This window comes from Heteronotia binoei, chromosome 1 (assembly GCF_032191835.1).
Source record: "Heteronotia binoei isolate CCM8104 ecotype False Entrance Well chromosome 1, APGP_CSIRO_Hbin_v1, whole genome shotgun sequence".
In the NCBI taxonomy this organism is placed as follows: domain Eukaryota; kingdom Metazoa; phylum Chordata; class Lepidosauria; order Squamata; family Gekkonidae; genus Heteronotia; species Heteronotia binoei.
This window is the reverse complement of record NC_083223.1, coordinates 203944345-203971275: the sequence shown is the minus strand read 5'-3', so window position 1 is coordinate 203971275 and position 26931 is coordinate 203944345. Positions and strand designations below refer to the sequence as shown.

Genomic DNA, 26931 nt, shown 5'->3' with positions numbered 1-26931 from the left:
TTTAAAATTTCAGACAGATAGGACAGAGTATCCAAAATAGGCAATTAAAAGTCTTGTTTGCAGAGTGGGTTCACTGAGCCATTTGGCAACCCAAGAAAGCAGGCAGAGTACATAAGTAACACAGAGTAATCAATAGGGGGTGTATTAAGACCAGTCCTTTTACTGATAAAAGAGGATGCAAATGGAGGTCAATTTTTTTAAAAGATCCAGCAGGAAGGGGGAGATAAACCTGCTCCTTCTCATGCCTCCTCTCGTTACCTTCAGAATTATTCTTCCTGCCTGGCTCATGTGTGATAGCAGAGATGAGCTAGGAGAAAACTTCTCAGAGTACAGAAGTACAGCAAAGTAAGGTGCAGGACAGCAAGGGATGACTTTTTTTTTTGTTTAAAAATAGACACACACACACCCAGCCCTAAGGAGCTTTGGGGGGAAGGAGGAGGATTGTTGAAGTGACATCACTATGGCTGGGTCCAGACAGGCAGTTTATAGGACGACATGGACATGGCCCCCAGGTGGATTAAAAAAGAAAGTTCAGACATGCACTTCTGCCACCCATCTGACTCCCATACTCACCCCATCCTTCGGTGTCTCTAAGGCGGCTCAAAGAGCTACCACTTGGAAAGTGGTAGCAAATTTGTCTACTGCACTCCTCCCGCCTTTCTGGGCATGTGAATGTGGGAGCACACAAGTGAGGTGGATTGGTAGTGTGAACCCACCAATTCATCCTTGGCCACTTCCAGGTTTTTCTTTTTTTAAAAAACCATTGCTACCGAGCACGTGAGCGCATGACCACTAAAATGAAAGAAACCCAAACCAAGCTAACCGGATGGTGTGCGACAGCTGTCTGACCAAGCCAAAGCGCCCCCTGCGTGGGATATGGGTGACTCAGGCAGAAGCGTCTTACCAGGAATAGTCCGCTTCATTTTAAATCGGCCTGATTTGGGATGCTTCTAGTGTGCCTGAAGCTTCTGGTCTGGGCCCTGCCTATGTGACTAACACTCTAGGAATTCCACCAATCTCAGACAATTCCTAGAGCATTGCTGATGTGGCAGCTGGAAGTGATATCACCTTGACTGTGACATCATCTCTCTGTGATAGGCAGCATCCTGTATCAAGCCTTCCACCTATCACTGACTCTTCAATGGCTACAATGTAACACATAAACATCAGTATATCTAATTCTCAAACAGATAAAATCTGTTAATTTACCTAAATCCAGAGATGGAATCATGAAGATAAGACAGAATCTTCTACAAACCTGAAAAAGCCCCAGGTTAGTGGAAAAACCTGAATATATAATATAAAATAATAGAAGCAGCACCTGTAGCTTTAAGAAACAAATGCCCTTTCACTGACTGTTTTGGAGACTACTAGGCACAAAAGTATTGCCATCCTTCAAGCCTTGGTTGTCAATAAAAGGCAAGGGGAAGGGGTCACTTTCCAGGTCTGTTTTGGCTTTTGAGGAAGGACTCATCAGGACTGCCGGCAACCACCAGGTGACTCACTACCATGTGGCCTGTATCCAAGCCTGTGTGTTTGCTATTCAAAAGCTATTGTTCAAAAGCAGCCACCCCACAGAAGCCACTGAAGGATAGTGAGGCTCACCAAGATCCTGTAAAAAAAAAATCTTTAAGTCACCATTGGACAATGTCAGCATCATTTTCAGGGGAAACCTGGAAGTGACATCAGTCCCTTCTAAGAACCACTTGAAATACTATGATTTCACCATAGATTTCTGGCAACTCATAGACAAGCATGATGTTATCTCTGTGTTTTCTTGTAAGTGACATCATACCATCACTCACAGGTTGACAGGAGAAGGGAGAGAAGGGCAGATAAAGGTAGATTGGCTGATCTGTGGAAAGGAAAGAAGGAAGCAGAAAAAGGAAGTGGCTATGGTGCTTTCAGAGAAGAGAAAGAAGTAATAGTGTGTGTGTGGGGGGGGGGTGCAATATCCCCTGCAAGTTCTTGTGGGTCCCCTGCTTGTAAAAGGAGTACAGCTGAATTTGACTGCTAACAGACAGGCAGTTGGGGGTGGTTGGGAGGCGTTCTGAATTGGGCCGGCTCAAAAAGAGCCACCCTGGAGCTTCCACATGCTCCCCAGCGAGGTGGCCCCATATCATCTGCAAGGGGACTTAGCGCATTTGACGGGGAGGTGCCTCAGAAGCCTCTTTTTCTCCTCTGAAGAGTCAAGTGTTTGTGCGCTCATGCACTCAAGCACTCTGGTTAAGTTTTGCCCCCAAACTGGAAATAGCTTGGGGCAGCTTGGCGGTTTCACACTGCCAAGCTGCCTCCATTGCGTCCTTCCGCTTCCAGACATGGACAGGATGACTGGCTGTTGGCTCAGGAATTTGCTACCACTTCGGAAGTGGCAGCTTTTTGAGCCTGCCTGTGGAGGCTGGAGGACGAGGTGAGTACAGGGCGAGGATGGGCGGCAGATGTTTCTGTGTGGAAGAATTTTTTGGGATGATTTCTGAGGTGTCTCTGAGTCGGCTCAAAGTGCTGGTCTGTAATCACCCTTTATGTATATAAAAAGGCTGGATATACTGAAGTTACTGCATGGACCTATAGATGGCAGCCCAGTTTTCAGAAGATGATATATACTTCCCCTCTCCCCTTTTGACTTATTTTAACAATGAAATAATGAATGTATATGTTCCAGAATTAACAGGCTGTTTATCCTGGTGAAACAGATGGCCTGATTTTATCTGGGGAAAAACTCACTAAACACTGGGATCTCTGATCCTTTCACTACTGCCTTCAACATACTGATAAGAGATACTGGACATGGGGCCCTTATCAGTCCAGTCCTTACACTTCCGAAGTCTTGTCGCTATTTGACTCAGACTCTGAAATTAAGGTTAGCTGGTGTCTCAGGAGTCTCCCTCAGTCCTCTCGCTCATTTCTAACCTTCTGCTTCCCTAACATGCCTAACACAGAATACCTAGAAAGCCAGTTTGGTGTAGTGGTTAAGTGTGTGGACTCTTATCTGGGTGAACTGGGTTTGATTCCCCACTCCTCCACTTGCAGCTGCTGGAATGGCCTTGGGTCAGCCATAGTTCTTGCAGAGGTTGTCCTTGAAAGGGCAGCTTCTGTGAGAGCTCTCTCAGCCCCACTCACCTCATAGGATGTCTGTTGTGGGGGAAGAAGATAAAGGAGATTGTAAGCTGCTCTGAGACTGATTCAGAGAGAAGGGTGGGGTATAAGTCTACAGTCTTCTTCTTGTGCTACCTCTATCTGATCTCCTCTGTATATCTACCCTAGCCCTTGACTTCCTTCCTCACCTTCCTCATCTTCTAACCCCTCCTCTCACAACTTCCCTCCTCTCTTTCACAGAGGACCCACAGCCTCGCATTGGCTGGAACTATAAGAATTTACATACGCCCCAGGGGGTCAGAGATTGGCTGAGAGACCTGGAGGATAGAACTGGAAGCTGTCCTTCTAACTTTGCCCCCATTTTCTCCCTCTGTTCAAATTCCCAGGAGCAAGTGGGGGCAGTAGGATTCCCTCCTGAAGCTGGTAGCCCTACCAACTTCTGATGTCTTTGTTGAGAATGAGCAGACTCATTTAAATACATTAAGATTTGTCTTGCCATATCTAGTTTGGCCTTTCATATAAATTAACATAAATGAGGCTAATATGAGCAGAGGGCATGGTTTTTATGAGGTAAGTGGTAGAGGAGAGAAAAAGATTAACTCCTCCCTCCAATTACCTCGTCCTTTACTTGCTTTTAAGGAAAACAGAAGATGCTGAGAGATCTTCTATATTCACCACCAGTATCATGCATCTCACTTTGTTTCACAAAGTCTGTCTGTAGGCTTGCCAATCCCCAGGTCCCAACGGGGATTCTCCTGCTTTCCCAGGCTCCTTTCTGCTCCCAGTCAGCTGGCCAGCAGGGTCGGGGGGGGGGAGGAAGCCCTGCCCCCACATCCAATATGTTCCTTTCCACCTCCAGAGGCTTGGAAAGGCTTCCTTTTGGGATGAATGGGGGCGGGGGGAACAGACAGAAGAACATGGCTGCTCCCAGTGGCATGAAAGCAGCCAGGACCCTCCGTTGGTTGCACAAACCTTTCAGAGATCGTTTGCATAGGAAAGGTAAACTTGAACCTTTGGTTGCTCTGTGTTACTTTGAAGAAGCTGGAAGTTCAGCAACTCGTGAGTAGAGATGCCAATCCCCCGCTTCAGAGTCATCAGCAACTGGGGGAGGGGTAGAGAAATGTCTGCTGGGCACTTCATTATTCCCTTTGGAGATCAATTCTCATAGGGTATTATAGAGAATTGATCTGGGGGTATCTGGGGCTCTGGAGGTGTTGTTTTTTGAGGTAGAGGCACCAAATATTCAGCATAGCATAGCATTTGATGACTCTCCTCAAAATGATCTTCAAGTTTCTAAAAGATTGGACCATGGGGTCCAATTCCATGAGCCCCGAAAGAAGGTGCCCCTATTCTTCATTATTTCTAATGTAGGGAAGGCATTTAAAGGTGTGCAGTTCCTTTAAATGTGATGGCTAGAACTCCCTTTGGAGTTCAATTATGCTTGTCACAACTTTGCTTATGGCTCCACCCCCAAAGTCTCCTGGCTCCACCCCAAAGTCTTCAGATATTTCTTGAATTGGACTTGGCAGCCCTATCTGTCTGTCTTGTGTTATTTTGGTTAACAACTGCAGTACATACACATTATGGAGAGAAGACAGCATGGCAGGCACTGCTTTGTGTTGGGTATGAGGGCAAGCACAGAATTTTCCTCTACCCCATCCAGTCTGCAGTGCTTGCACTTATGTGTCCTGATGGATCAGACCACTGGCCCTTTCAGTCCAGTATCTTCTTTTACGTAGTTGCCCTGGAGAGCCAACAAACAAGGAATAGAGGAAAAGGCCTTCCTTCAATGATGTCTCCAACACTTTTTTAAAAAACTGCTTCTGAATGGGAAGTTTCCCTTTAGTCACTAGGATAGTGATCATTAATAGACTAATTCGCCATGTCTAAGCCCTAACAGACAACTTGACTCCCTTCCTCATCCTCTAACCTCTCCTCTCACAACCTGCCCCCTCTCTTGCACAGAGGGCCCATGACCTCTCATTGACTAGAAACTCTAAGAATTTACAAACATCCCACGGGATCAGGTATTGGCTGAAAGGTCTGACTGGATCTGTCTAAGCCCCTTTTAAAGGCTGGTCACCATAACCAGTGGCAATTAATTCCACAATTTCCTTACTTGATCACTGAAAAAGCACTTCTTTTTGTCTGTCCTTCATTTATTTCCCATCAACTTGAGTGCATGCATCCCCACTCTAAGCCCCAGACTCTTTAGACTTATAGGAAAGGTGCTTCCACTCCAGCATCATTTTGGTTGTTCTCTTCTGTAGTTTTTTTCCAGCTCAACAATACCTTTTTAAAGATACAGCAAGAAGTATTTTGAATGAGGCTGTACTTCATTTGCCACAGTGTTACCTTCTCAACCAATTCGAAAGATCCTCCATGTGGGATACAGATTTAGTTGGAAAGGCCACAAACATGCTTAAGTAACATCTTTAAGAGCTGACACACAGGCTTGTCTGAGAAAAACAGAAAAGTTAGTCTCACAGCACAGGTGCTGAGACAACCAACATACCATCCTTATCTCTAACAGAAACATACCTTTCACTATGCCTTACTGAATTTCTTTTGCATTTCTAAGCAACAATACAAGTAGGGGATTCTTAGATCACAAACCAGATTTAACCAGTCAAGCATGCATACTGAATTTTTTGCTATTGCACAGTTTGGAGCCAATGGACTGATGCCAACTTGATAAAATGAATTCATAATGTGTAGGTGACTCTCACAATGAAATTATGCTGGACATTGCAGCTAAATAGTATGTATACGTGCCAACATGTGCCAATGTGCCATCAAGGGTACATAAGGTTCTGACCCCCATGAAAGGGGTGAAGCAGCTTGGTATGCAGGCCTTGACTTAGCTTTCCACCCCAATTTATTGCAATAAATTCTTTTTCCTCCTTGTCCAGACTTTGGCTAAATATCTTTTACTGGCAAAGGCATTCAGGTTGCAGATTTGTGCAACATCGTGGATGTCTTCACAATTTGATTTTGGCCTCACTTAGGATTGCCAGCCTCCAGATAGTGGCTGGAGATCTCCTTCTTTTACAACTGATCCCCAGGTGACAGAACTCAGTTCACCTGCAAAAAATAGCCAATTTGAAGGTGACCGCTATGGCATTATTCCCCATTGAAGTCCCTCCCCTCCCCTCCCCAAACCCCACCCTTCTCAGGCTCCACCCCATTTTCACATTCAGAGGTGGCAGCTCTAGCCTCACTATCTTGAATAATTTCGTGCCATCTGCAAACCTGGTCAACACACACTGTTCACCCCCAATTCCACTTCACTTATGAACTGAGCAGTAGTTCCAGCATGCACAATGTTTGTCTCACTGTTTAGCAAGCTGTTGCATGAGGTAGGACAGAACAGCAAACAAACAGAATCCATTGCTCATACCGAATCAAAGCAAAGCTCTTCCAAGCTGGTAACCAGCAATGTGGTTGACGTTTTGAAAATACAGATCTGTAAATGCAATTATCTTCAATAGAAAGATCTGTTCGTATTTTGGCTGACTGAAAAACAATCCTGTCAGTTCACTATAACTGTCCTCACTCTACTTTCTAATCTTTTAAAATTCTAAATAAGATAGCCAGGTCCAAGAAAAATGACCGGATTAGACAATTACTAAATATTACTTTTGTTAATTTTTCCCTCTGGATTTCACATAACTGTATTAATTAACAGGCATTTTTTATTCAAGCTTTGATTAATTAACACACATAGCTAAATACCTGCATTTATCAGATCAGGGTTGACTGCAACTTCTAACTTCAGAGGCTCAGCAATGGATATAAAACTTTAGGCTCTAATCCATATATGCAAGTACTACTATGAAGATCTTCACTATACCATATAGATACTACTGTATTCTCTGACATTAAGAAAAAGGCAGGGAAAGTTGCTGAATGTAACAGCCCCCATGTGACTTTCTACCTCGGGAGGCTTCAGTCTCTGATTGAAAGGCTTCCTCTTGGAATGGTGTGTCTGTGCTACTTTGAAGAAGTTGGCAGCCACTAGTGAGTAGAGATGCCAATCCCGCACTTCAGAGTTGCCAGAAACGGGAAGGGGGGGGGGAAGGGAAATGTCTGCTGGGCACTTCATTATTCCCTATGTGAAGATCGATTCTCATAGGGTATAATGGGGAATTGATCTGGAGGTATCGGGGGCTCGGGGGGGGGGCTGTTTTTTTAGATAGAGGCACCATATTTTCAGTATAGCATCTAGTGCCTATCCCCAAAATACCCCCCAAGTTTCAAAACGATTGGACCAGGGGGTCAAATTCTATAAGCCCCAAAAGAAGGTGCCCCTATCCTTCATTCTTTCCTATGGAAGGAAGGCATTTTAAAAGGTGTGCTGTCCCTTTAAATGTGATGGCCAGAACTCCCTTGGAGTTCAATTATTCCTGTCACACCCTTGCTCCTGGCTCCGCCCCCAATGTCTCCTGGCTCCACCTCCAAAGTCCCCAGATATTTCTTGAATTGAATTTGGCAACCCTAATCATCAAGAACCCTGACCTATAATTAGTAAATATGATGCTAACCATTGCAGCCATAGATTTTGCTCATTTGGGCATTTATGTGAGTGTAATTTATAATTCATAGAACCTGAACCATTTCTACCCTTTAAGCTTCGTATTGCTTTGTCAGTAGTTGTGGATCCAAATATATTATTCAGTTTGTTTTACATCCATATCCACAAACTACTGCATACAGGCTGAACATCCAGACATATAAGCAGGCAAGTGAAATAACCATTTCAATAATAGCAACAATAATTTTTGTGGATGATCTCCAGCCTTATGCAAATGTCCTTTGTTTTGTGCTCTAGCAAGCAAGCAACTGTACCAATGCCTTTTGGCATTAGTACAAGATTGAATCCATGGAACCATGTGCATGTTTACACAAAAGAGGCTTCTAAGCTACAAAAATCCCTCTTGTTTGGTTACACTAATTTCCCTTGAATGAAGTTTGTATGCCAGCCAAAACAATGGTAGTTATCCTGTCCTCTGGAGTTCATTCCCAAATGAGTGATGTGAATAATTGAAAATTTCCTGGATAGTCCTCTAAGACTGTTTTTCCCTCCTTACTCAGTCAATTTATGCCTCCATTTCAGCTTCATTGGAGAACAAAACAAAACAGATATTTTGACATCCATATGAAAATATACATTTATACCTTGTAACTATTTGCATTTTAATAAAGTCTAGAAGAGTATTTCAGATGTATCAAAGAACTGGAAACATTTCATAATAACAGAGAAAAGTATTACAAATGGGCAAGGAGAGCTGATGCTTTACTTACAATGATTTGGTGGTAAAAACTAGTTGCTACAGCTGTTAAGCTATTGCTAGTAGAAAGGTGGCTTTAAAATTTGGGAATGGCTGTTGTACATTAAGGACTTGCATTCCCAGTAGATGAAAGAGGGCCATCTCTGAATGTAGAAGAAGAAGAGATTGGGTTTATACCCCACCCTTCACTACCTGAAGGAGTCTCAGAGCAGCTCACAATCTCCTTTCCCTTCCCCTCCCCATAACAGAACAGCTCTGAGAGAGTTATAACTGACCCAAGGTCACTCCAACAGTTGCACGTAGAGGAGTGGAGAATCAAACCTGGTTCTCCCAGATAAGAGTCCATGCTCTTAACTACTACAACCAAACTGGCTCAGACCAGAAAAGTGCATTTTCTGGCTCAGGAAAAACTCAAAAACTGGGGAACACTAAAGTGTGGTGCAGTGGAGGTTAGCCTGCTGGATAGGATTTGGAAGATCTAGGTTTGAACCTCTCTGGAAGTTTGCTGACCGGCATTAGGTCTGTCACACATGCTTAACATAATCTATATCACAGGGTTGTTGTGTGGATAAAATGGACGAGAGGAGAACTGTGAAGTTACTTTGGATCCCCACTGGGGAGAAAGGCAAAGTATAAATGGAATAAATAAAGATCAAGCTAAAAGTACAGCAGGCAGAAGATTGGCAAGGCAAAGATTGAAGGGACACACTGCTAATATTTATGCTATGTCTAGCCAATCCAGGTTTTATATGGCTGACTATTAGGAACTGAAATTGCTCCTGAAGAGGGCCGTGAGATATGATGTAGGATAAGAACAATCTAGGATAAGAACAAACTGAATTGCTCCTGAAGAGGGCCTTGAGACATAATATAGGATAAGAACAATTGCTGACTAAATTCCTGATTCTAACCCAGACATTCCTTCCTAATTAAATCCCTAAAGTCTGTAGTACATCCTGAATTGCCTGGGTCTAAACTGGTCTTAGTCAATAGGAGGTCTAAAGAACAGTGGCTACCATAGGGGTTATGGCTTGAATGAGCATGCAAGCATGTCTGGGGTCTTATGAGGATGAGTGGAGAAGGAAGTTTTATGTCACTTTGATACAGATGTCTGAGGCAATCACTAATCAGCTCATCTTATGGAAGGGTGAAATCTCTGAAGCCTGGGAACCAGATGAATGTCTGGGGCACTCTTTTGACCATAAACATATAACCAAACATTAAACAACAACAACAAAACCCAGATAGGGTGCAAGCCAGGATATGGTGCCAGATAGTCTGAGACCAGGTCTACACCCATATGAGAATGAGATAAGGATTAGATGACAGCAAGCTAAAAGATCAAATGTTCCCCTCATGCAAGAAGAAAAGTAGCTTCAGAGAGCTAGATTCCGGTCCTCAAAATCAACAGGATTTTCAGTGTATAAGCTTTCAAGAGTCAAAGTCCCTTTGTCAGATTCTCAAAAGCTTATACCCCTCAAATCTCATTGGTATCTAAGGCACTACTAGAGTGGAAACTAGCTATTTTTACTGCAGACAAACAAGGCTACACTCTGAAACTAGTTCCAGAGACAATGTCTCTTTTTGTGACACCCTACATTTTTTGTTTTTTCTTTGTATATTTTTGTGAGGGGAACTGTACCTCCCCCCAACTACAGTCTGAACTGACATAGTCCTCAGGAGGCAATATCTACAGAATAGTGAAATCTTTAACTTGACCTTGATGATGCCTGCACCAAAAACTAGTAATTTCAGAGAAAATGCAAACTAGCATGAATTAAAACAAAGCCAAGCAAACCTGTGCAGTATCTGGTCCTAATACTTTCACCTCAGGAGGCTGGACACCTGCAGGTCTTGAGGGTTTGGTAGTAACTTCTGTCCAAACACTGCTGTTAACGCCCCCTTCAAGAGTACCTGCCAACATTCTGTATTCATACTTCTTCCAAGGACTAAGAGTGGGACTTTGGTCAAGGTATCTTGTAGAATGGTTGAAAGGCAAGGAAGCAACAGTGGATATTTGTTCTGTTCCTTTCACTCTTCTCTCTATTGTATAGTTTTCCACCAATCCATTTGGATGAAGGGGAGGCTGCCATGATACTAGGACAGATGTTGGCGTATCAGAATATAGCACTGGAGCAGGGATGCCTTCAGGTGCATCTGGAAGAGTCTGTATGGGTGGGCTCTCAGGAGAAATGGAACATCCTTTTGCAGTGCAGCCTTCTACTTGAAACTGGTACGCTGTGTAAGGATGCAAATGCTGTACAGTCCATTTGGATCTGTTGCTTGAAATGGTAGTATGCAGTTGGCCATTTACCAAAATGTTGTAGTGGGTTATAATGCCATTTGGCTTTGATGGATTCTGCCAGGATATTGTTGCATTTCTGGATTTAATATCCAACATGAGTGGTGGGTCAATAGGATCTGGCTCTGTAATATGTAAAGAGGAAAGCAATTGATTAATAAGAAGAAACCAATGCTCCAGTGGAGTCATCCCCTTTTGGTGCATGGTTTCCAATGAACACATGAAGCTCCTCTACTTGCAAATGCTTCTTTCCCTTTGAATTAACAGAAAAGGATACTCCCACTAAGACTTCCCTTCCTATTGTTGTGACTGTATCCAGGCACATGCATGCATGCAGAGCTCAAGATTTGGGTGGGTATTTGATTATTTATTTGGAGAATATCATAGAACCATATTAATCACAAGACAGCAAGAGGAGAACTTCTACATCAGCAAGCTAACACCCCGTGTCAAACTTCCATATACATTTGTATTAAATTTTTATATTTTTATTAATCACACTTGTATTCTACTTTTCTTCCCAAAAGGTCAATGGTCACTCTGCTTTAACTTCACAATAATCCTGTGAAGTAGCATAGGCTAAAATAGGGTAATGTCAAAATCTAATCCTTGCTCTTTTGATCCCAAAATTCATGTTTCTCCCTTGTGTGAATGACAAAGCAGCCCTAAGTAAAGTTACATCTTTTTTAGTCCACTGAAGTCAATGGACTTTAAAGTGCATAATTCTGCTTAGGGCTGCACTATCATACCTTTTCATTTTTTTGCACCTTTAATTTTTTTTTCTCAAGCTAAATTTCTCCATAACATGTTTACATTTTTCACTGTTATTTATGCATCAATACAGCAGCATTATGTAGTATGTGTATGGGTATCTTATAAAATAATGTATATTGTATCAATGCTTACAGTACATATTGTGTATTAAAAACACATAACATCTATACACAATACAAGCAAATAGACAAACAGCAAAAAGCAGAGAACCACAATTATTGACAAAAGTATAAATGAGTATTAAAATAATACACCTCAGGAACAATCATTTACCCTTGGCTAAGGGTCAGTCACTTGCTCCAAGTAAGGTTCCAAGAAGCGAGTCATGGACTAGACTCTCCCACAAATCTACTCTACCCACTACTCAAAAATGACTCTGAAAAGTGTCAATGCTAGTGGAGGAGCGCAGTGTTGAAAATGAGTCCCTTGTAAAAGAAATTACCAAGCTGGAACATGCACTTAGAACCATGGTTCTGATTTTTAGTTGCCATTTTCCTGGAGTATGGTCCTAATTACTCTCCCCTTCTGGGGCTGTCGTAAGAAGGCTGCGTCTTTTACAGCCCAGTAAAACCCACTGCTGCACCTCTCATTATATATGCAATATTTTGCTCTGTTCTGTTTATCATTCTAATCCATTTTTTGCAATTTATCTACTCCCTGTTAATATTACAGGTAATTTTTTACTGTGACTGTGACAGAAGCTGCCGATTTAGCTCTTTCACCTACTGATAAATAAACAATGCACAGATCTGACCTTTAGGTTAACAGGTTTTATGCTTGCTCCACTCAGCACTCTAACTGATTCAATTATCATAAAGGTTCAGGAGCCTCCATGAATACTGAAAAAGACCGACCATATGCCTGCATAGGTATCATAGAACAGCAAATACTCAGCAGCCCCCTCCAGAGAAATCCCTTAATTGTAAATAATTTCGCCAGGCGACACAATCAAGTCACCTTGAATGCAAAAACCCTCAGCCTGTGGAGGCAAAGTGTTATTTAAGCTTTACTGGGCTGCGTTAAATTCTGCAATTTGAAGGGCTGTTAAGTTTTTCAATTGAAATTTCATTTAAAATGCAGGTGCTTTTTATTATATTGAGGCTTTACTGCTCTCTAGGTACAAGCAAGAACATGGTGCAATAACACAAATCTGGCTCAATCACTGATCAGTAACAGCTGTAATTCCAGAACATTTAGCATTCTTATAAACCACGTCCTGAAATCTATAAATTGCTACAGCAGATCAAGAAAATACTATCTCCCCCTATTGCCCACAGCAATTTTGACATTTATGAGATTTTCTGTGAGCATTAGATTTTATTGAAAATCTTAAAAAAAGATATACTTGGGTATAGTAATTGTTTAAAACAGCTTTCATTTTTAGGGCTTTTTTTTAAAGTTTCAGGGAACGAAAAGGTTTCACATTTTTAAATTCAACAATGTCCATGACTTTGTGTTAAAATTTGTAACATATTAAAACAGGAAATATTCCATGTGAAATGACTTAATTTACTGCCTGCCAAAAATTCAAACACAATGGTGCTTATTATGAGATAAAGATCAAAAAGTAATTCTGGATCTTTGTCCCCTCCCCAATAGTGTAAATACTAACACAAAAGAAGAGCATTAAAAAAGACAAATTATAATGTTTTAATAAGCTGTCTAATATTATTCTCATTGTTATTTTTCTTGCTGCATTTGTACATGCAGTGATGTTAATTCCATTCAGTGAAAATAAGGTGTCATAGTGTAAAGCTTTATTTTGAAAATGTGACTGTCTATTTTAGTTTCCTTTCAGATTATTACAGATTAATTACAGGATACACATAATGATCTACAGATATTGTCTGAAATTGTGTTTCAACCTGTCATAGTTCTCAGGTAATTAAAAATAAACTTTGAATACTTATATTCAACTTTAGAAGGAAAAGGGCCTCTTGTGAATTTGTAAAGTGTAGGTAAAACAGTATATATTTTAATATCTTTGAAGTTTTAAAGGTATTTTCAAGATAATGATCACACCTATGAAGGGAAAAATCTCTTGTTCGGGTTTAAGGAATATCAGGTAATACTGCCTTTTGGACAAATAAAATGGAAGTTTTTTGAAGATAGATTTTTACACGGCTGGTCAGCAATTTTTCTAATTATACTTTTACCTGACCTATCAGACTGTGAGTATCTGCAGGAGGAAAATAAGTCATTTGTTCTGTCTTGTGATAAGAGGGATAAGCCTTTCATCCCTACCAAGTGCATAGGTGAAACATTTGGGATAATGAGATGAACGTGTTACAACCCCCTGCAGAGTTTAGACATAGCCCTTATAACATTATCTGGTGTAACATATGAAAAGAGATGCTTAACTTGTGTTTTCTAACCCCACCCCACCCCCCATTCTTAAAAACTGAATGTCTTTTCACATACTCTTTCTGCAGTCCCTTTAAGAAATAGACTTTTAAAGCCTATTCAGTTCAAAGATGCCTTTGGAGAGCTGTTTAATTAGCCCCTCTAAATGGAGAAGTGTTAAATCATAGTCCCCATGTTTCTTGCAAAACAGTTTCCATTTACAGGGACAAGAAGAAGCATTTAATTGTACATATGTATATACACATACAGATCAACTAACATTGTCCTGCTTGGCTGAAAGGGTCACTACAATTATGTAAAACACAGCTCCTAACTATAATTGGGATAGTTTGCTAATACAATAAAAAGCTCTGAACATGAGCAAAGTTATGTTCACAGCAGTAGCTATCACTTTCTAAAGTAAGAATTCATGGGTGAAATGACATGAAAAAGATGGTTATAAAATTTTAATGGAATGATAAAAGGCAAAAGTCAGCCTCTCAGCTGAATTCTTAAAATCTCTATATATCACAACCAACTCCTTAACTGTAAAATCAATGTGGAATATAACATGTTGTCAATGGGGTTGTCACTGGAGGGGAAGACTGCAGAGGATGACAGCAGCACAGCTTTGCTTGCCAATGTTGAAAATAAAATAATAAACTCCTTTTTCCCCTAGAAGACATTGTTTATAGAGCTAACTCCAGATTACGGTGAAGGGAGGGGGAGGGGCACATCTCGTCCCTTAATGTCTTTGATTCATATTTCAGGCTATTTCATTATAGCATTAATACTGGAAGGTAGTTTCATTTTCGCAAATGAAATTATCTTTTATGGCAGGCTATTTTGCTCATCTGCTTCAAAAGTTCAGTCTACTTAAAATGAAGGTACAAAATTATCATTAATCTTCTCTACCCAGCAAGACAGGACTCTATGTTTATTTACTTGCCAGTAAAGACTGGGCGAAGAGGTAGTGGCTTATTACCTTCTTCTGTATATGTAAAAGACTAATAGATCCTGCCAATGCTCAGAGTGGGCAACAAAAACAAAAGCAATAAGTTTTGGATATTTTGGGGAGGGGTAAGGAGTGGACATGCTACTATAGCTGAATATATTTTGTTAGTCATATATTTATTTATTTTACTTCATTTATACCCCTCCTTTCTCCCCAGTGTGTTGGCCAAAGACTGTGTTTTTTCAAAGAACCCCGATGTTCACACTGGACACTTATGGACTATATATAAATTGGCATATGCACCTTGCCAGTTATGGGCAACAGGCCCCCATGGATGTCAGTATGCTGAACCACACCAGGCTCAGAGCACTTCTGCTTGGATTGTTATACAGTTAGCAGCTTCTGTCTATCCAGGAAAAGTCTGAGTCTGGTATACACAGGGAATTGCTCCCATACTATTTTTGCCATCTTGCCCACCTAACTAAATCCCCCAAAATCAATTTAATGAGGCAATTTGGCTAACAAGTGGAGTCCTAGAGCAGCTTTCATTATTTTCCTCTCCTCCAGATTGAATGACTGGCTCTAGATCACCTAGTGAGCTTTCATGGCAAAGTAGGCACTTAAACCTGGAGTCTCCACAGTTCAAATATTCAGCAAAGATACAGCAGTGGAATTTGGCCCTGACAAATATGCAGCATTAGCACTGAATAGAGAAAAGATTGTTAAAACAAGAAGAAATCTAGATCCCAAACAACAACAACATCGAAACATTGGTCTTTGAAGAAAACTATAAATAACTTGGAATTTTGGAAGATGGCATCATTAAATATACCCTTGTATACAACCAAGGAATATTACCAAAGGGTTAAAAAGATATTGCAAACAAGATTAAATGGCGGCATCATGGTAAAGGCAATTAGCACATGGGCAGTCCCAGTTCTAAGATACATAGCTGGCATTATCAATTGGGGGGAAAAAAAGCAGAATTCGAAGCAACAGATTGCAAAACTCACAAGATAATTACAATGCATCACTCACTAGACCCTCAAAGTGATGTTGATCATCTTTATTTACTATGAAAATTAGGAGGAAGAGGTCTCCTGAAAGTTAAGCAAGCAGTTGAAGAAGAAAAATGACCACTGAATGAACCTCCACATTCAGAGGCATTAAACCTCTAAACCTTAGAGCCAGAAGGCAACATCAGGGGAAGGCCTGGGCCTCTATGCCCTGTTTTGACCCTCCAGAGGAACTGGTTAGCCACCGTGTGAAACAGGATACTGGATTAGATAAACCATTGGTCTGAAACCAGTAGGGTTCTTCTCATGTCTTTACATTTTTACTATACCAAGAAACACAAAGATAAGCAACTTATTTCATGTTACAAAAACTAAAGAAGATTATGAAAAGTTTGCAGTAAAAACTCACTTGTATGGACAATATTTGAAAGACATAGACAATAAAGTTGATAGTGGACACTTGAAGAAAGGTTGAAGGAGCTGGGCATGTTTAGCCTGGAGAGGAGACAGCTGAGAGGTGATATGATCACCATCTTCAAGTGCTTGAAGGGCTGTCATATAGAGGATGGTGTGGAATTGTTTTCTGTGGCCCCAGAAGGTAGGACCAGAACCAATGGGTTGAAATTAAATCAACAGAGTTCCCAGCTCAAAATTAGGAAGAACTTCCTGACCAATAGAGCGGTTCCTCAGTGGAACAGGCTTTCTCGGGAGGTGGTGGGCTCTCCTTCCTTGAAGGTTTTTAAACAGAGGCTGGATGGCCATCTGACAACAATGAAGATCCTGTGAATTTAGGGGGAGGTATTTGTGAGTTTCCTGCATTGTGCAGCGGGTTGGACTAGATAACCCTAGAGATCCCTTCCAGCTCTATGATTCCATGAAGAAAGACACAGAAGGACTCATTTTTGCTACACCAGAGCAGATACTCAAAATGAATAGTATGAAAGCCAAGATTCAGAAAACCACTGATAACAGCAAATGTCAACTTTGCAAGACAAAGAGTCAAATAGTCAAACACATGGTCAGTGCTTATACTAAATTGCTCAAACTGGCTATAAAGAACATCACAACAGAGCTGCAGCTATGTTGCACTGGAATCTTTCAAGAAGTATGGCTTTCCATCAGGCAGAAATTCTTGGGAGCACAAACTAGACAAGATCACAGAGAATGATGAAATAAAGATACTTGTGATTTCTGATTACAAACAGGTAAAGATTTGGAGCGCAACACCTTTAATATCAAATCCCAAGAGACAGCAGAATAAAAAAGAAAGAACAGGAGAGGATCACAAAATACCAGGAACTATGAACAGTGTTAGAGTGTCTCTGGGAGAATGTTATCAGTATGCCAATTGCCACTGGAGCCTTAAGTGCTGTGCCTAGAAGTCTAAAAAAAAAAAAAATCCTGGGCATTCTGGACATTGAGCAAATAACATCAGCTCAGCTCCAGAAGACAGTGTTGCTTGGAACTGCAAGAATTCTGCAAAGATATATTTCCAATGCCCAAGAACTTGACTAGATCTCGAACTGCAGAACACCATCTACCAGTTAAATATTTGATCCTGAAAATTGATGATGGTGGCTGTGGTGGTGATGGTGGTGGTGATTTAAGAATACATGCATCCTAGTGAGGTTGCTATCTCTTTTTCTAGCTGATTTTTTATTAGGGTTCTAGTAAGTAATGTTAGCTGCCAGTAAGAAGCTGAACGAACTCCCTATGGTTTTTCCATGATGTTCTGATGGGTAAACTAGAGGACTGTGGACTGGACTCTGGGATAGTTAGGTGGATAGGGAACTGGTTGGAGAACTACACTCAAATAATAGTTGTCAATGGCTTCTCATCTGAATGGAGGGAGGTGTCCAGCGGGGTGCCACAGAGCTCAGTTTTGGGCCCCATACTTTTCAAAATTTTTATCAATGATCTGGATGAGGGTGTGAAGGGGCTACACAATCATAATAATAATAATAATAATAATAATAATAATAATAATAATAATAATAATAATAATAATAAATTTTATTTGTATCCCGCCCTCCCCACCTCGGCAGGTCAGGGCGGCTAACAACATTTCATAAAAACATACAATAATAGATTTTTAAATTTAACAACATTAAAAACCAGTCAATACAGTTAGGTAACTTGGTCTGACAGTGCTGATGGTGTTTGACGCTAGTTCTGCCAGTTTATACATAGTGGTATAGGTCTTTAGAGCCGCATTGGCGGATCCTTAATTGACAGCTTTCTTTAGCAGTCCGAATATGCAAGTTTAAAGAGGGTGGTCTTGCAGGCCCTGCGGAACTGATCGAGGTTCCGCAGGGCCCGCACCTCCTCAGGGAGTTGGTTCCATAGGGCAGGGGCTGCGATTGAAAAGGCCCGTGCTCTGGTATTCTGATGTTTAATCTCTTTCGGCCCAGGGATAGTCATTAGATTTTTCCCGGCTGACCTCAGTGCTCTCTGGGGTTCATATGGGGAAAGACGGTCCCTCAGGTAGGCGGGTCCTCGGCCATATAAGGCTTTAAAGGTAGTGACCAACACTTTGTACTGGACTCGGTATATAATCGGCAGCCAGTGCAGTTCACGTAGCCCCGGCTGTATATGTTCCCATTCAATTTGCAGATGACACCAAATTGGGAGGAGCAGCAAACATACCAAAAGATAGAGACAGAATTCAATGAGACTTGAACACGCTGGTAAAGTGGGCAGAAGAGAACAAGATGCTGTTTAACAATAAGTGGTGAGTTCTAAATCCGGGTAATAAAAATGAGGAACACGCAAACTGGATAGGGGGTACACTTCGGGACTTTGAATAACAGCTCCAACTTACGAAACTGCGTTTATAGATGTGATGCTTTACTAGGCAGTTTTACAATCTCTAAGTCCAAATTTCCCCCTTGGTTTAGACCAGGGGTGGGGAACCTCTGGTCCTCAGGCCGTTTACGGCCCCCGAGGCCACTTGGACCGGCCCACAGAGCAACCCAGGCCAGACACGTGTGTGCGCACGCACACACACGCACACTCCATATGCCCGTGAAGGTCGGAGGCTTCCTTGCCTGGCCCCATGCCAAACTTGCACGCACCAAGGAGCTCCGCGAAGATCCGGGGAATACTTCCTGGTCTGGTCCCACCCCTTTCCTTTCTCGTGCACCAAGGAGATCAGAGCAGGCAGCAAACGAGGAGACGCACGTGCATACCGCCTGCCTGCTATTGCCGAGGCCTCTGCTCCACACTTTAGCACTGGCTGCTTTCCTCCTCTTTTCTCAGGCTGAGGGTGCCTGCGCTGCTGCCCTCAAACCATATTGACTTTGAACCGGCTGAGGCACACTGGTAAGCAGCAACAGGAGTCAAGAATGGCAGAATGCTCCCCTTGCCCACCTGCATGGCGGGGGCCAGGGCAAGACAAGCCGAGAGAACTGGGTGGGGAAGGGGAGGCAGCGGGGGCTGGAGCACACAGAGCCGGAGAAATGAGGAAGGGGAGGGGAGGCAGCCAGGCCCATAGCTGGGGGGGAGTCATCTAATCAACCCCCCCTGCTTGACCCCTAGGGTCCCTCAAATGGGTACCCATCAGGCCCGCAGCCCACCCAGCCCCTCCACCCAACCCCCCCCTTCAACCTGTATGGCCCCTCCTTTCCCTACCTCTCTTGTTGCTGCTTCTCTCGCAGACCTCTCTCCACTCCTTTCTTGTGGCTGCTGCTCTCCTAGTGGCTCCGTTCTGGCCACTGCCACTGTCCCGCCACTCTCCGCACCCCTTTCTGGCGGCCCCCACTCTCCCTGTGGCCCCGTTCTGGCTGCCACCGCTCTCTCGCTGCTCTCCGCACCCCTTTCTTGCGGCCCCCACTCTCCCTGTGGCCCCGTTCTGGCTGCTGACTGCTCTCCGCACCTCTTTCTTGCGGCCCCCATTCTCCCTGTGGCCCTGTTCTGGCCGCCCGCTCTCCTGCCACTCTCTGCACTCCTTTCTTGCAGCCCCCAATCTTCCCGTTGCCCCGTTCTGGCCACCCACTCTCCTGCTGCTCTCCGCACGCCTTTCTTGCGGCCCCCACTCTCCTCATGGCCCTGTTCTGGACACCCCCTGCTCTCCTGCCCCTCTCTGCACCCCTTTCTTGCAGCCCTCAATCTCCCTGTGGCCTTGTTCTGGCCACCGCTCTCTCTCTTAATGATCTCCGCACCCCTTTCTTGCAGACCCCACTGTCCCTGTGGCCCCATTCTGGCTGCCGCCTGCTCTCCTGCCACTCTGTGCACCCCTTTCCTGTGACCCCCACTCCCTGTTCTGGATGCCGCCGCTCTCCCACCCCTTTCTTGCGGCTCCCACTCTCCCCATGGCCCCGCTCTGGCTGCCGCCCACACCCCTTTCTTGCAGCCCACACTCTCCCTGTGACCTCATTCTGGCCGCCGCCCACTCTCCTGTCACTCTCCACACCCCTTTCTTGCGGCCCCCACTCTCTCCGTGGCCCCGTTCTGGCCGCCGCCTGCTCTCCTGCCGCTTTCTGCACCCCTTTTTTGCGGTCTCCACTCTCCCCGTGACCCCGTTCTGGCTGCAGCCTGCTCTCCACACCCCTTTCTTGCAGCCCCCACTCTCCTCGTGGCCCTGTTCTCGCTGCCTCCTGCTCTCCTGCCGCTCTCTTCACTCCTTTCTTGCAGTCCCCAATCTCCCCGTGGCCCCGTTCTAGCCACTGCCCACTCTCTGTACCCCTTTCTTGCGGCCCCCACTTTCCCCGTGGCCCTGTTCTGGCCGCCCAAGCCTCCACAAAGCTTTCAGGATGAGAAGACTTGAGCTTCTGCTCCCCAATATAGGAAGAAAGGTATGTTGGTAATTGGGGATTACCTACTCAGAGGGGTAGAGCCCAAAGTGTGTCTGTCTACCAGGTGCATGCATCCAGGATGTAACAGAAAGGGTAGGAAGACTTGTCAAATCCATGGATTATTATTCTTTCTTGCTGATGCATGTGGGAACAAATTATACTGCCTGGCACCACCTGGAAAGGATTAAAAGACACTATGTGGCTCTGAGTCAGAATGTGAAGGAGCAGGGATCACAGGTTGTGTTTTCATCAGTTTTTCCTGTCATAGGCCATGGTTTAGGACAGGAAAGAAGAATACTGCAAATAAATGACTGGCTACATTAATGGTGTCATCAGGAAAGGTTTGGAGAATGGTTTAGGCTTTTGATATTAAACTCTTCTATCGGGAGATGGTTTGCACCTCATGATGGTAGGCAAAAAAATGTTTGCTAAGAACCTTGTGAACCAAACTGAGAGCCAGTTTGCTGTAGTGGTTAAGTGTGCGGACTCTTATCTGAGAGAACCGGGTTTGATTCCCCACTCCTCCACTCCTTGGGTTAGTCATAGCTATTGCAGGAGTTGTCCTTGAAAGGGCAGCTGCTGTGAAAGCCCTCTCAGCCCCACCCACCTCACAAGGTGTCTGTTGGGGAGGGGAGAAGATCTAGGAGATTGTAAGCCGTTCTGAGTCTCTGATTCAGAGAGAAAGGCGGGGTATAAATCTGCAGTCTTCTTCTTCTAATAAGGAGGGCTTTAAATTAGATGGTATGGGGGAGCGAGACAATAATTCAAACCTAGTATGATGCCAATAAGTGGAGATAAGAAGGCTAACGTTTTGCAGGGAGTGGGACATATGCCAGGTAACATTAACTTGCAGGTATGTAAGGAAATTAAAAACTCAAGGTGCATAAAACATGGATTCTGATGTCTCTACATTAATGCACAGAGTGTGGGAACAAGCAGGAAGAACTGGGAGTCCTAGTACAAGACTACTAATACTATGTCCTAATAGTATTACCTAATATGCATTACTGAAACTTGGTGCGATACACAATAATAATATTAGGACTGAGGAGTACAACTTATTTAAAAGGGACAGACAGGTAAGGAAGGGTGGAGGCATAGCATTATATGTGAAAGATATACTTGTGAGAAAATACGTGAATCTGAGCATGGCAGCTGAGAGTCTCTGGGTAAAAATAAAAGCAGTAAGAAATAACAGTGATATTATTGTGGGGTCTGCTATAGACCATTAAGCCAGGCAGAGATGAGATGCTCCTATAACAGATTGCAAAGTTTTCAGAGAGGAGGGACACAGTGGTCATGGGAGACTTTAATTACCCAGACATCTGTTGGAAGTCCAACTCTGCTAAAAATGAAAGGTCAAATAATTTCCTGACTTGTCTTGCTGACAACTTCATTTTCCAGAATGTGGAGAAGAAAAGAAGGGGATCTGCTATCTTGGACTTGATTCAAACCAAGAGGGAAGAAGTGGTTGATGGGGTGGAAGTCATGGGCACCCTGGACAGTAGTAACCATGTGATTTTGAAATTTACAGTCTTGGGGTAGGGAAAAGCTGTACATAGTCAGGCATACAGACTGAACTTCAAGAAAGCAATTTTGACAAACTTAAAGTGACATTGGGTAAAATCCCATGGTCAGAAATACTTAAGGAGAAGGGAGTTCAAGAGGGGTGGGAGTTTTTTAAAAGCAAAATACTGAAGGCACAATCACAAACAATTCCTATTAGAAGAAAAAATGGGAGGAGTCTAAAGAAGTCAAGATGGCTCCATAAACACCTCTCTAAAGACTTGAGAAATTAAATAATACTCATTTAGGAAATGGAACGAGGGTCTTATAACAAAGGATGAACATAAACAAACTAGGAATAAGGCCTGTTGTGATGGAAAATAGAGCTGTAGAAAGAGACTGAGTGAGTGCCCCCCACCCTTGCTGTCCTCTCACCCACTAAAGTGAAAGCATTCACTTCCACCCCCACAACGGGAACTGATCTCTGCCAACTGGAGAGTAGTTGTAATTGGAGTGATCTCCAGCCCTCACCTGGAGATTGGTAGCAGTGGTTCCCCAGGAGGAAATGGCTGATTTGGAGGGGGGAGTCTATGACTCTGTACCTGTCTGAGGACCTACCCTCCTCAAATCCTACTGTCTCCAAGCTCTACCCCTCAAATATCCAGGATTTCCCCAACTTGCTAAGTCACTCTGGCTGTCATGGGGGGCTGCTGCTGAACAGGAGCAAGCAGCCAGGCCTAGTTAAGTCATGCCACTCAGAAGAATAATTATGGGGGGTGCAGGGGGACATGCCAACGGTCACACAGATGCTGAAGCTCAGCATTCCTTTTGTTTGCAGTGCATTTTTGCCACCTTTTCCTGTCATATTCAGCCTTGTGGCATTTACCATCAGAGTGAACTTGTGATCTGGTTTTTTTTTGCTTTGCTTCGTTGTGTTATGGTATACCATGAAGTATGTGCCTCAAGGCAGCCATTTCCTATAGGGGAACTGATCTGACTTCAGCTTTCCATCCTCTCCGCAGCCTCTACCTAGGAAAAGTACAGTCTTTCTCTGCAGTGTGGACCAAAAGCAGGAGGGAAATATCTTCAGCAGGGTATAATGACACAAAGCCCACCCTGCAAAGCAGTTATTTTCTCCAGGGGAAACGATTTCCACCACTTTGGTTGCCTAGCAACAGCCTCTGTCTAGCAACTTTCTCAGTGGCCCAATCCTTTTCTCTCCTGGGGTGAGACTGAGGGAAAGAGGAGAGAGGGGTCAACAGGAAAGAAGTGGCACCCATGGCCTCTGAGGAAAAGCTCCTGGTGGGGCGAAGCCTTGCTGCCTAGTTGCATTAGGACGGTAGAGGTGGCTCCCTGGCTATTTCAGCACCCTTTGGAGGCTGCATGTGCTGGAATGCCATTCATGTGGGCCATTGATGGGGTGGCAGAGATCTGTTGCCAGCAGCATCTGTGACACCTTTCGTGAGGTCGCAGTAGAGTGGCAGCCCTTTCTGAGGCTGATTGACAGAGATGACACAGAAAAAGCGTTGGAGATGTGTCTGTCTCTGAGGTAAGACTGTTTTGGTGGTTTGTTCAACATTCCTGGCTCTGCAGTATGTGCGGGCAAGGGAGTCAGCCAATTGGAGGCCGGAGATGCTGACTGAGCTGTGATAGGCCAATGGTTTATGGAATGCATGGCGAGCCAATGGGAGAGTTTAGGCTAGCGAGAGATGCTAAAAATAACAAAAAAGGGCTCTTTTCTTATGTACAAAGTAAGAAAAAGTGCAAGCATATAGTAAGGAGAGGAAAGTGAAATTGTAATGGGTGACAAAGAAAGGGCAGAACTGCTCAATTCCTACTTTTCCTCAGTCTTCTCTTGGGAGGGAAACAGTGCTCAACCTGGCAAAACAGTACATATGATGAGGGAAGAGATTTGCAGCCTAGGATCAGCATAGGCATAAACACTTAGTTTTTTAAAAATTTTATTTATTTATTTATAATTTTTGGATTTATACCCTACTCTTTGCTAGCCAAAGGAGTCTCAGAGCAGCTTACAAATCTCCTTTTCCTTCCCCTCCCCACAATAGACACTCTGTGAGGTAGGTGGGACTGAGAGAGCTCTTCCCAGAACTGCTCTTGAGCAGAACAGCCTTGAGAGAACTTGTGACTGACCCAAGGTCACATCAGCAGGTATATGTGGAGCAGATAAGAGTCCATGCACTTAACCACTACACCAAACTAATTTTGGGGGGCCAGATGAACTTTATCCAAGGGTACTAAAAGAACTTGTGGACATAATTTTTGAGCCTCTGGCCGTTATTTTTCAGCATTCTTGAAGAACAGATGAGGTGCCAGAAAAGTGGAGGAGGGCAAAAGTCCCCAACTTCAAGAAGGGAAAAAGGAGGATCCAGGTAATCACCAACCCATCAGCTTGATGTCTATACCTGGAAATGTTTTAGAACAAATAGTCAGTCCTGGAACATTTAGAAAGGACGACCTTGATCAGTAAGAGCCTGCATGGGTTTCTCAAGAAAAAAGTCATTGTGGCAGAATTTTGTTTGGATTGGGTCTCTTTTGAAATGGGCAATAAATGTTTAGCTCTTCAGCACCTTAAGCATCTATATTTATTCTCAGAGAAAAAAAAGCATAAGTGGAGAATCTGGGTCAGTGTGTGAAAGTTGAAGCTGTCTCAGGGCAGGAATTGCCTTATTTGGTATGATCCTTATATGGCACTGGAAGGAAGCAAGAGAACTAGCCTACTAGAAAGTAGGTTAAAGGTAGAAGGGAACTGAGGGCAATCACAGCCTGAAATGTTTTGATTTGGCAGTATGATTGTTGACATTAAAATGCAGCTGGAGATCAGATACTATCTGATAAGAGATGGGTCCAAGCCTTTAAAAGCTCTGGACTTTGGGCAGTAAGCTGCTGGTCTGCACCAAAGGCTTCCTCTGTGTCGATCATGCCAAGCTAATTGGGACTTTGACTTTGGGCTGGCCTGCATGAGAGACAGTCTCTCTGCTGGACAATCCAGAAATTAACAGCCTTTGCTGCTTTCAAGTCATCTCCTCTTTGAGGCCACAAACACAGTTTAAATGCTCAACCTTAAAATACAAAGCATGGCTCTACTATAGACTCGAACTTAGGTTTTCATAGAATTGTTTCTAACAGGTATTAGATTATAAAACAAGGGTAAGCTTAGCTATGAGAGTGTGGGTAGAGTTCATCTGATTATTAAAATGCATAACTTTCTATTATATCTGGAACTGAACTACTGATATTTTCTGTTTTGCGTTCTGAGTTCATGTTAAGCCTTCCGTTTGGAGTCAAGTGGAATAAAGTTTATCTGTATTGTTTGTATCTGGTTGTTTAGGTTATTGAGGGTACAGAGGGATGTACTTAAAATAATCCGTTAGTCATGTCAGACTAACCTTATCTCCTTTTTTGAAAAAAAGTTCCTATCTTGCTGGATCAGGGGAATGCTGTATATATAGTTTATCTTGATTTCAGTAAGGCTTTTAATAAAGTTCCACTTACTACTCTTCTTGACAAGTTAGTAAAATGTGGTTTAGATCCTGTTACTGTTAGGTGGATCTATAACTGGTTGACAGATTGCACCCAAAGAGTGCTTGTGAATGGTTCCTCATCCTCTTGGAGGGCAGTGTCAAGCAGAGTACCCCAATGATCTATCCTGGGCCCTGTTTTGTTCAACACCTTCATAAATGATTTGGATGAAGGAATAGAGGGAATGCTTAATAACTTTTCAGATGAATTTGGAGGGGTTGCAAATACAGTAGAAAAGATACAGGATGATCTTGACAGTCTGGAAGGCATCTTTCAGCTCCTCCCACCCTTCCATGATTCTGTAAAAAGAAAAGGAAGGGAGGGGAAAATCCCCTAGTCTTTTATATTTACTGAGTTGTTCTTATGCTCTCTCTGGCTATTTTAAAGTTTGCCTGTCCGGGAGGAAACATCTTTCTCTTTTGTTTTGGAAAAGGAGGAAAAGAAAACAGAATGAGGAGGGAGCATAATCCTAAAGAGAAAGCGAACATTGCAGGGGAGGTCAATGGGCGGGCCTCTAAGATCCACCAGAAACATTCTACTTCTAAAAAGAGACCCAGATCAAACACGGAGCTGGCAAAAGGTCTGTCCCAAAAAGAGTTTTGGAAACCACAGGGAGAAAGGAAAGTGAAATCAATGTGAGTTCTAGTCACACAAAATGAATGTAGAAGCTAAAAGAAACTGCGAAGCAAAACAGAACTAAAAGTGCTAATTAATGCAGGTCACTTTGAAATGTGTACTAAGACAAGATTAAATAGCTAGTGTAGAAAGTGCCTGTCAGTAGTTTCAAATTCTGTTCAAATGGCCTTTGTTCTCATCAATTACAAAATCAGTAATGACAAACCATTTGTGAAATATATCTTTCATACAAACAATGATGTTCCCTAGCAATGTGCAGCTTTGGCAGGGGGAGTATGTGTGGTTACGCCAATTCATTGAGCTCACAAAGTTGCCCCATTGCAAGCTGAATGTAAAATCTTCTAATCTGGCTTTATACACATAGTGAGACTTGCCTCCAAGACAGCCAGCATCTGCCATACCTGCCTACATCCCCCATATCATTCTCTTCTGTAAGGAAAATAATGGATCTCAGCCTGTATATAAATATATTTGAAAAATGAGAATTTGTAGCGCAAATCTCTAAAAAAATAAATCTGAAGAGGAGTGAAACCAAGCAGCTGCAGCAGCTGTACTAATACAACCAAAAGTTAGTTAGCAACAACCATAATTAATTTCATTGGCATGACAACTTATAAGGGCTCTTATCCACCCCACTGTGGGCAGTCAGTCTCTAGCCATAGGCTGAATGTGCAGCAAG

General features: G+C 43.1%; 1 protein-coding gene across 1 annotated transcript in view; it reads right to left on the bottom strand.

Moving 5' to 3' along the window:
• The window catches only part of USH2A (usherin), a 1244521-nt gene that overhangs the window by 414529 nt on the left and 803061 nt on the right, over nucleotides 1–26931 (bottom strand). Inside the window, exon 41 of the mRNA XM_060246775.1 lies at nucleotides 10186–10814. Coding sequence (XP_060102758.1) covers nucleotides 10186–10814 — 629 coding nt within the window. The remainder of the gene's footprint in view (nucleotides 1–10185; nucleotides 10815–26931) is intronic.